The sequence below is a fragment of the Anoplophora glabripennis genome, unplaced genomic scaffold (assembly GCF_000390285.2).
Source record: "Anoplophora glabripennis isolate ALB-LARVAE unplaced genomic scaffold, Agla_2.0 scaffold1976, whole genome shotgun sequence".
NCBI classification, from domain to species: domain Eukaryota; kingdom Metazoa; phylum Arthropoda; class Insecta; order Coleoptera; family Cerambycidae; genus Anoplophora; species Anoplophora glabripennis.
In genome coordinates, this window is record NW_019418049.1 from 12,449 (window position 1) to 23,441 (window position 10,993).

The 10,993-nt window shown below is 32.0% G+C and overlaps 2 protein-coding genes across 2 annotated transcripts in view; one reads left to right on the forward strand and one right to left on the reverse strand.

The window, feature by feature from the left end:
• Window positions 1-8,945, forward strand: part of LOC108916374 (eukaryotic translation initiation factor 4B) — a 21,019-nt gene extending 12,074 nt beyond the window's left edge. Inside the window, exons 6-10 of the mRNA XM_018722608.1 lie at window positions 3,586-3,738; window positions 3,918-4,153; window positions 5,321-5,372; window positions 8,421-8,514; window positions 8,719-8,945. Coding sequence (XP_018578124.1) covers window positions 3,586-3,738; window positions 3,918-4,153; window positions 5,321-5,372; window positions 8,421-8,514; window positions 8,719-8,824 — 641 coding nt within the window. The 3' untranslated portion in view covers window positions 8,825-8,945. The remainder of the gene's footprint in view (window positions 1-3,585; window positions 3,739-3,917; window positions 4,154-5,320; window positions 5,373-8,420; window positions 8,515-8,718) is intronic.
• Window positions 8,946-9,111: 166 nt separating this feature from the next.
• Window positions 9,112-10,008, reverse strand: LOC108916373 (transmembrane protein 138). The gene is made up of 4 exons (XM_018722607.1): window positions 9,785-10,008; window positions 9,658-9,730; window positions 9,434-9,605; window positions 9,112-9,286 (listed from the first exon to the last, which is right to left on the reverse strand). Exons 1-4 carry the CDS (start codon window positions 9,913-9,915, stop codon window positions 9,162-9,164), a joined length of 501 nt encoding a protein of 166 aa, XP_018578123.1. The 5' UTR covers window positions 9,916-10,008; the 3' UTR covers window positions 9,112-9,161.
• Window positions 10,009-10,993: the final 985 nt, after the last annotated feature.

Consider the following 10,993-nt stretch of genomic DNA (forward strand, 5'->3'; position numbering starts at 1 on the left):
TATTATTATTATTATTTGATTAGGAATACAGTGTAAACTCTTTTTAACAATTCTTAAGGGACTGGGGATTTTTTTCGTTATAAAGTTTTTGTTAGGGAGGGAAGAAGGAAAAATAATCAAATTTCACCAATTACAATAATTTCCAATTTTATTATGTACTTTTAATAGGTAATTAAATTATTCCAAACACATATATTCTGTTAACTTTGCCTGACGTTTTTTGCTATGCCAATATTTGTTTTGTATTTTCTTAAGTATTTTATGCATGTCTTGGGATGTGGTGGAATCATCTTTATGAAACAATAAGAATTTTTCGATGAGCTTGGCGGCATCAAATGCTTGTTGAACAGTTGGTGATGGTATAGATTCATCCACTTGATCATCTTCATTATCTTCATTTGGTTCCTCTTTACTTTTTGACACTGAATCAATAATGTCTTCGTCAGTGAGTGAAGCGGTTTGTGGCCAGGTCCTGATCTATATTTTCTTATGTTTGTAATTCTTCGCAGAAATGATTTGGTTGTATGCTGAACTGTTTAATCCAATCACTCAGTGGTAGATTGTCCTCGCTACCAAACTGCTCTGTTTCTACTGTCTGACTGTTACATAGTCCCGCGTGACGAAAAGAATGCTGTATAGTTGCTGCTGTTACCTCTTTCCAGGCTTTTGATATGAAATTTACTGCTTGTAGTATATTAATCGAGGTCTTGCTGTCAGTTTCGATCAGTTCCATCAACAATTTTCTTCTATAGTGACCCTTTAGACCAGGGGTCAGCAAGTAATTTTAGGTGGGGTCCGGATACTTTTAAAAAATTTTTAACGAGGTCCAGAAAAAAAATTTATATTTACTAATTTTTTATTTTAATTTGGATTCAAATTTAATTTGCTTACTAGCCATTAAAAACTCAAATCAGTCACACAATTGTAAAGTACTAGAAAAAATGATAAGTGTGGCACTCAAACACAAAAAAATATTTTTTTAATTATCCGAGTAATTTATACTTTAAAAAAGTTTTTGGCGGTCCAGTATTTTACCTTCCGCTGTCCGCCAGGTGTCGGCTGCTGCTTTAGATTTTTAATCACACTGATCCACCGGCTACAAGATACTGGTTGGATTTGCTGGGAGAAATGCTAACTCTATTTTTCGAAGATTGGTTGGGTGAGCAGGGCAATTGTCTACTAGAAGTAAGATTTTCCGTCCCTTTGATTCAGCATCCCATTTTCTAACTTCTTCAAAGAACTGCGATGTCATCCAAGCTGACTTGTTTGCTTTATATGTGACTGGCAATTGTTTTATGTTCTTGAAACACCGAGGGTTTTTTGATTTGCCTATAACCAAGAGCTTTCTCTTTTCCGTGCCACTCATATTGACAGCTACTAGAATGGTAAAACGCTCTTTAGAGTTTTCCTCCCACACATGTTTCTCCTTTTGAATTTAAAAGTTTTGTCAGGCGTCGATCTTGAAAAAAAGTCTCGTTTCATCAATATTGAAAATGTCATTTGGTGAGTATTTATCCATTAATTTAGGCCACACGTTATTAATTCACTTGTTAGTTACATTCATATCGACATATCGCGTCTCTCCGTTCATTTTACCATAGGTAATGTTATGACGGTGCTTAAATTTTTCAAGCCAACTGATGCTTTAAAGTCAGTAATGCCTAGCTGTTCGGCAAACTTCTCAGCCTTGGCTTTAACAATTGGCTCCGAGATGGGTAGATTATTCTAGCGCTGACTGTTAAACCACGAAAACATTGCTTGATCTAAGTCTTCGAATTTTGGCTTCCTTAATTTTTTAGTAGACACTCCCTGCAGTTTCGCCTGTAGAATTGCTTTTTTTGATTTTCCAAATGGTAGCAATAGTAGATGGACTGAGGCCTAAACGTCTTCCAACATCACTTTTCTTTTCTCCTTTTTCTATCGCACGTATCAAACAAACTTTTTCGTTAACACATAACGCTTTTCTTTTACTGGCCATCTTGACAGTTTCAAAGTAGGTTTACGACTGATAATACACAATAGGTGCCTAGTGTGTTTAGTAACTGAGTTCAAAATTTCCTATAAACAATGTAATCCAAGAGTAATGCACACGTGTTCGAGGCAAAAGCAAGGCNGCCACACGTTATTAATTCACTTGTTAGTTAGATTCATATCGACATATCGCGTCTCTCCGTTCATTTTACCATAGGTAATGTTATGACGGTGCTTAAATTTTTCAAGCCAACTGATGCTTTAAAGTCAGTAATGCCTAGCTGTTCGGCAAACTTCTCAGCCTTGGCTTTAACAATTGGCTCCGAGATGGGTAGATTATTCTAGCGCTGACTGTTAAACCACGAAAACATTGCTTGATCTAAGTCTTCGAATTTTGGCTTCCTTAATTTTTTAGTAGACACTCCCTGCAGTTTCGCCTGTAGAATTGCTTTTTTTGATTTTCCAAATGGTAGCAATAGTAGATGGACTGAGGCCTAAACGTCTTCCAACATCACTTTTCTTTTCTCCTTTTTCTATCGCACGTATCAAACAAACTTTTTCGTTAACACATAACGCTTTTCTTTTACTGGCCATCCTGACAGTTTCAAAGTTGGTTTGCGACTGATAATACACAATAGATGCCTAGTGCGTTTAGTAACTAAGTGCAAAATTTCCTAGAAACAATGTAGTCCAAGAGTAATGGCACACGTGTTCGAGACAAAGCAAGGCAGTTGTTTACGACCTCAGGGGGTCTTTCTTAGAAATTTCGCCACCTCAAAGATTTAGTTGGAACCTTTTGTAAGCTGATTATAAAAACAATTACACTATTAAATACTTGCTGGCGTCTAAATATGAACATATTTCTTCGTAATAGAGAATGGCTGGTGTGCTATAAAGAGTGTATTAATTTATGGGTTTTGACATAAACCACCCAAATTGACCTAGTTTCTATGTTATAGGAAGTTTTTCGTTATAACGAAAGACATTATAAAGAGTTTGCACTGTAATTTCCAAACAAATTGGAATGCATAAAACTTGGGGTAATGGGGGTTTTTTAGGATGCTAAATTTAAATATGTCATTGGCTTTAACGCTGCTTGTAGAGGGCTCCACCTAAAAGGGTATGGTATGCTTGAATTAAATTGGCCCTAACTTTTTTGCTACCCTGTATATTGACGTTTCGTATTAGTGCATTTATTCCCCTTTCAATTTTAAGCAAAAAAAGTATACTTACTTAGTCAAAATCTTTCAGGCCCACCATATTTTAAAATTTTATTTACCATTTAAACCCGTCCGACCCGGATAATCGAGGTTCTACTGTAATTAAATATATCTTAAAAGTTTCTTTTATTGTATTCTAACCTCTTATAATTTTTGTATTATTTTATTATACTCGTTCTCTTTAACATTTTTGTTTGTAATATTAAATAAACTAATAATAATTAAATAAGTGAATTAATACTGCCTGGTAGTAGTTTTCCAAATTATTAAATTGAGGTACTGATTTCCGTAATTTAAAATTAGATATTGACAATCACTAATAGTGACATAACTAAGCGATGATGCATGAGTTAAGAGACTATATTATAGGTGATAATGCTTATTCCATCTGCAGGTTTTTCAAGAGATAGAGGTAACTTTCGGGATTCAGACCGAGTAAACAGGTACGACGATAGGGATGATCGTAAAGGGTTTGGTAACAGAAGATTTGACAGTGACAGAGACAGAAATGATAGGGGTGGCGACAGATTCCAAGAAACTGCTAGGTGTAAGTAGAATGATTTGTATTCTTTGTATTTGTACTTTTTTTTTAATATGTTGTATTTTAATTATATGTGATTATTCCTATGCTGTAGTCGGGTGACATAAAATAAATTAAATTAAAATAACTCTGTGATAAGTTATTAATCAATTCACTCAATAAACATTTATTGTTCCAACCTTTAGCAGAACCAAGGGAGAGGCCAAAGTTGGTATTAGCGCCTAGAACGAAACCCGTAGAAAACGTACCTGTTAAAGCAGAGTCAGTGCCTTCAGCTTCAATATTTGGAAGTGCCAAACCTGTGGACACAAGTCAGCGTGAGCGGGAGATAGAAGAAAGATTAGCGAAGGAACATTCAAATAAGTCGAGAGATGCGAGTAAAGAGAGAAGTTCACATGTAGAAGATAGCGAGAAAAAGATTGTAAGTATTAAAAAAAGTAAACTCATTGAGGTGCACTTCTGATATTCAAAATGTATTTTAAAATATACAGGATGATTAACAATTAATTTGCCAAATTTAAATTTGTATTCAGATTGCCGAAATAAGAAATTGTGGGGAATTTTCTAGATGCAGGGTGTATAGAATTCATGTTTTCTAAAATATCTGTTTTATTGGGTAAATACGGACCAATTTTGAGGTACATTACCGTTACCAATCTCTTCAGTAATAGGCTATTGATTATATCCAAAAAAACGGGGTTATAAGGAACTATGACGTTCAAGCAATTTTATTGGATGAATCGTTCAAAGGATCGTTTTAGATGAAAAAACCGCAGAGCTATTAAATTAGAGGGTGGAAATTGGAGATAGTAGTGAAAATGCACCCCTTTCAGTTTTTTAATTGTAGCTTGAAAATGAAGCCAATTTTCACTAGTTAATGGTAAAAATTATTTAGAGAATTGAATTTCTCATCGAAATGGCTTATTTAAAAAATGTAAAAGGAAACTTTTATACAAAAAATCGTTAATAAACAATTTTAAAGAAACCAAAAAATAAGATTTTTTGATTTTTTTTGCTTTTTTAATAAAATATTTAGGCAAAAAAGTAAAAAAAAAATCAGAAAATCAAATTTTTTGCTTTTTTTCAAATTGTTTAATAATAATTTTTTGCATAAAATTTTCCTTTAAAATTTTTTAAATAAGCTATTTTGATGGGAAATTCAATTCTCTAAATAATTTTTCCCATGAACTACAGCGAAATTTTGCTTCGTTTTCGAGCTACAATTAAAAAACTGAAAGGGGTGCATTTTCACATGTAAGTAATAAAATATCTTGGAATGTCATAGTTCCTTTTAAAATCCTATTTTTATTTTATTTTATTTCATTCAATAGCCTATAAATATAAAATAAGTGTAGATTATTTGTTTAGCAAAAAAAGTAAAAGTAATAACTTTTTTTTAATTTAAACACTAGAAAATAAAGCATAAGCTTTTATCTTGATTGTCTGAATTGAAATTTTTAATCCCGACACCCTAGCAGTTTCATTTTGTGTAATAATAGTTATACAAAAAATTGTTAATATACATCTTCAAATTTGTGGATTTATAACGGAGGGTTTTGTATTTTCTTGAATGGAACTTTTGTTTTAGATAGAAAGAAGTAGACCTCCAAGAAAAATAGAGGACAGCCCGAAAAGAGATAGTAAGTGATTCTTTTTTTTTAAGAATTTAATCACATTTTTAAAAACCTACATTTTTTATTTTTATCTTCCTTTAATGTAATGAATTTTTAAGAAAAGCGATGATTTATAATGATACAAAACTTTTACTGAAAATATCACCTGTAAACCGTCGAATGAGACTAGATGAAAAATTTTAATAGATTTTAAAACAGTAGTGATATTAAGTGCTTTGTCTATACTTCATTGCCAAAGGGGTAGGGCCTTATTTTCAACATGTACTTCCATGCCATAGGTAAGGAGCACGGGAATGAGATACCATGGGCATATCATTTTAGGGGGATCCAAAAAGATTCAAATACAGGAAAACAAATAGATATATTGATTTTGATAACTAGATTATCTACAAATTTACGCTTGCCTTTGTATATTCAAATATTTGACAGATGGGTACTTGTTTATTTTGTAGGCAAAAATGTCCTACTACAGGGTTCGCAGTGGCCTGGAAAACCGGGAATACCGGGAAAAGTCGGTCAGTCAAAAATTATTCTTCATAAAAAACGGAATAGTCAGGGAATTTTAAAAGTAGTCATGAAAGTCAGGGAATTTGAGGTTTGCAACTGGAAATTTTGTGAAAGCCAGTGGTTTAAAGAGAAAAAACTATTTGTGGTTTTGAAACCTTTATAAAAGGTTCTTTGGGTATAAAAAAGGTTAGGGAGTGTAGAAAAAGTTTATTGCATGAACACCAAATTAGTATGTAAAAATTAACTACAAGATTTTTTTTTTGTAAGGGAAAACCTGGAAATATCAGGGAATTTTATATCACTTCTGAACTATGAACCCTGTACTACCGCCTGCATGTATGATTTATATTTTCTTTTGTTATGGGGCGTAACTAACACTTTCTCTAACTGGACAAGTAACCCCTGTAGAAAGTCTATTTAGTTAGCCTGAAGTGACACAAAATTAGAAAGTCACTAAAAGTACAAATGTCACTGAAAAATGAGATGTTCCACTGTTAAGACACTGGAAATGACCATTATAAGCAATAATTAATTACTGTTGTTATTAACGCTCTCATTACTGTCACCTAAATGGAAAAGTGATTCTATTGTTACTTTAGCTTTTGTATGTACCACATTTGTTTTTTTTTGTACATGCGTAATATACTTATTCCATATCTCGTTAGTTACCCCCGATTAATCACTGAAATACTTTTACATCTAATTTAAAAGTTGTGTTATTTGTGCCACATAAGATTCTGAAGGGTGTCCCAAAATTCACGCAAGAAGTAATTTTGATAGAAAGCAGAGGTTTTTAATTAAAAATGTAATTTTTTTATTGTTTCATGAAGTATACAATATAGAGTTATGTATGGTATAGCATATCGGGTAAAAGTCTCCGCGGCTTTGCTGGCACATAGGCACTCTTTTGTTGAAATTTTCAATGACCATTTTGCATAAATGCGTCTGAATTTTGTTAATACATAGCTCAATTTCCTCCAAGGATGGTCTTGAGGTTGTTGGCATAAACCTTAGACTTCAAATCGCCTGATCTGAGCGGCCAATTCTGATCATCGAAATGGGAAATTACACGACCAAGAAATGACTTGTGCAATAATTGAATTATTTCTCGGGCTGTATGGCATGTGGCATGGTCTTGGTGAAACCACATGTCTACATCCATATCACTATTAACAGTTATTGCCTGACCAGTCACATTTTCGAAGCAGAATTATTGATGATGCCTCCAAACCAAAATCCGCACCAAATTCTGACACGTTGTGGATGCATTTGTTTCTTAGCAATCACTCATGGATTTTTTGAATCCCAAATGTAACAATTTTATCAATTAACAAAGCCATCAAGATGAAAATGAACCTTATCACTGAAGATGATTTTGTTTGAAAAATCAGCATCCATTTGTCCCATATTCCATTCAACGAACTCTGTTCGCTCTGCGTGGGTAGTAGGCTTCAGTTCCTGAGTCAATTGAACTTTGTAAGCACGAAGATGCAAATCTTTTGTGAAAATATGCTGTAAAGAGCTTCTTGAAATGTCCACGATGTGAAATTAACATTCCTCAACAGCAACACACACGAACGGTTTCGATATTTTGAGTTGAATACTTTGAAGCACGGCCAGAGTGTTAAGATCTCTAATAGATCCAGTCTCCTGGAATTCCGATCATATTTTGTATGAAAATTGTGAATCTTCATTATTTTTAAAATATTGCTCAACAATGAAAATACATTCACATTTAGCTGTCACCGTGTCATCTTTTTTTCGTCAGCCACACTTTACCACATAAATGACACACAATTCAAATTCTGCGTGAATTTTGGGACACCCGATGTACCCACCCAGATTAGTTCAATGGAGGGTTCACCTCGCAATGAAGATTTTATTTTTTCTGTTTGTGCAATTGCTAACCTTGGGAGACCATATCTCCTTCATGTATCTATGTTTCTTTGAAATATTGGAAGTTCATTTTGAAAATAAAATTCTCTTCCTACAGATTACACATTTGTCAGTTTAAATTTTTTTCCTGCCACGTTTTACTTTTTGATTTTCGCTTTCATCACTTTTTGACGCATCATAACCGACTGGTACTTTTGTTAAACAACTGCGGGAAATATCTGCTTGTGGTCAAATTCCCTAATACACATTGTTTATGATAAGTTATTGATCTATTAAATTTTGTCGTTTACAACTACCTTGATATCATATTGGCCACAACACCCACATATGTGCCCAATTTTACTTATACAACTCTTACTTGAATACTAAATCTGAAATAAAACGAGTCTTTTCCACTTGTATGCTTATGACAAGTCAAATCATGGAGCCTCAGTCGTCTCTTTTTGCACACAGTAAACAAAGGTAGAAATAGGTGCTTCTAACAAAAATGAGCATTCGAACTGGGCGTGCGTTAGCTGAACACATCCGAAATGAACGATACATTACAATTTTGATTTCTATTTCAACTTCAGCAGAATTGTAAAAATTTAAGAAATATTATTGTGTATTTGTTGGTTGTGGTTTGGTGAAAATGTATTATATTCATTACAGATGATGAGAAGAAGACACCCAGAACTGAGTTCAAGTCACCGGATAAGAATGATAATAGAAATAAAATCGATAAGCCAAAGAGGGAGGAGAAAAAGTGAGTAATATTTAGGAGAATTATTTGTTTTACATTAGTTACTATTTGACTTCATTTTTGGGGTGATATTCAATTGTAGTATTCATTAGAATAAAAAGATTTGTCAATATTCGTCTGAAATATTTTGTGTATTCAAATTTTTAGCTTTTTGAAATGCCAACTTGGTCAATTCCCATAATACGATAATTATAATTTATTTTGCAGGGAAAAACATGAGAAAGAAATGTCTAAATTTTCTGAGCCAGAGCCACCGAACTTTGCGGCCAGCAACAAATTTGCATTTCTAGAAACCGAAGACATTTCGGACTAGCAACATGTGATTGGTAATTTAGTACATTATAAATATCGTATACTGATTATTTTTAAAATAAGTGGAAGGAAATAAGAAGTTTTTACATATTTATTATTTTAATTATAGAATATATTTTTGTTAGACATAAAAATGTTTGTATGTGTATAATTTTTGTTAAATTTTAATACTGTAATTAGTTGTATAAAAAAAATCGGTTAATAAATTCATATTTATTTCATCAATTTTGTAAAAAAAAACTGTCCTCAAGTACTTAGGTCTTAATGCTATATAGAGAAAGAATGAACTTTTCTTGCAGAAATGTATTTATTAATAATTTATAAATAAAAAGTAAAAATTACTGAGTTATCTGTCCATTAATTTGATGATTTTTGTTGGTTTCTATTTCGATATCTTCGTAGAATCTTGGATCGCTGATTCTCAGAGCAGCCCTTTTATAACAATAATAATAAACGGTTGCTACTAAAAAAGAAAATGTTTAATTTTAAGGATTTGCCCAAAAGTCGGAGGCTTGTGTGGAGCAACATATTATTGAGTAGAGCAGGGTATTTAAGGATTTCAAAATTACTCTTTAATTCGATACATTGGAAATCTATTATTTATACTTACAAAACCTCTGCAAAATAAACACAGTTAAAAAAGGCAGACTCCACGAATGCTTCAAATTACTCCAGCGTGTAATTAAAGACCAGATATGAACTATTGTTGTTAATCCAAAATATACGATACACATCAACAAAGTAGCACGGAATCGTTCATACAATAAATAGACTAATCCAGTCTAGAACAAATAGTGAATAAGTTTAGAATCTAAGACTTTTATATTTTCTTACCTGGAAGACATAGGTGGAAAAAAACGTTAACAATAAAGCTGATAAGGCTAAAATTAAACATGCATCTTGTACTCTGCAAATTTGAAAATATAAATAAAATGTTATAATATATGGAATAAATACTTACATAAATAGTATAAGCATTAGGGCATTGTTTTCTCTAGTCAGTAATGAACATATATTTATAATCCAATCAATCACAAGTAAAGTACATTGTACTGAAAGGATGGCCGTATAACGGCCCGTGGTTAATTTCATTATGAGAATTAATAGTTTCACTTAATACATTTTTATTTTGCAAACTGAAGGATGTATTATATACTCGCAAGTATTGATTTCTAACAAGAAATGTCAACAAATTTAAATTTGACGTCAGGAACATTTGACATTTCCAATTCTGAGTAAATAAACATAAATGTTACTAAATCAAAATGGAGGTTTATTCGAATTTTGCTACGAACATAAATCCTTAAATAACTATAAAAATTAGTCTTTGTATAATACCATTGTATAAGTAAATATAGTATTATATTTCATATGGAAGAATAGTTGATCAAATTTTAGTTCTCGAATTCGTTACAAGGAGGAGCCATATGTATGTAAACTTGATATTTAATCGTTCACGTTCAATTTTACACTTTCGATACTGCGCCATCTTATGTTCAATAGTTAAATGATCCACTACACAGATATTTGGAAATACAGTTTTCTTGGGATGAAATGACAGGGTAACGGAATAAATTCATATCACGTGACATGGAAATTAGTAAAATACCAGCTACCGGCAGATACGACAAAAAAACTTCAGTTAATGCGGTTTGAGGTTTGAGTTTTTATCTGGGGTTTGAGAAATTATTTAAATAAGATAATATTAGTTAAATCAATATGTGTGTAATTTAAGCAAGATATTTATTTGTTGTGAAATGTTATAAACATTTTTTTTTACCAAATGTTTGATTTTAGTTGTTTTTCTATTAATATATTGCGTTTATTAGCTTCGTTAAAAAATTTTTAACGTTATTTGCTTATAAATTTGTTATAAACAAATGGACAAGTTTAATATTTTTGAAACATTTTTTTGCCATTTTATTGTCTTGGCAAAATAATGATTTTTAAAAACAAAAATTTTTCTTAAACAAATTTTTTAATTGTTTATAATCGTTTTTTTTATTTATTTGTCATTTAAATTATCTATTAAGAAATAATTTTTTTTTAAATCATTTGCTATTCTCAATATAACTACACGCGCCATTATTCTATGGCTAGAAATTGGCCTCAATGATTTGGGATCGAGGGGGATTATCCCTCTTTATCCTGCCTCATCTCGTGTAGGCCT

What these genes read in the sequence shown, in the direction of transcription:
- LOC108916373 (XM_018722607.1), bottom strand. Translation starts at nt 9,915, where the DNA reads ATGAAATTAACCACGGGCCGTTATACGGCCATCCTTTCAGTACAATGT. An exon ending in CTAATGCTTATACTATTTAT is followed by an intron (nt 9,731 to 9,784) that starts GTAAGTATTTAT and finishes TCAAATTTGCAG; the next exon opens with AGTACAAGATGCATGTTTAA. An exon ending in GTTTATTTTGCAGAGGTTTT is followed by an intron (nt 9,287 to 9,433) that starts GTAAGTATAAAT and finishes TTTCTTTTTTAG; the next exon opens with TAGCAACCGTTTATTATTAT.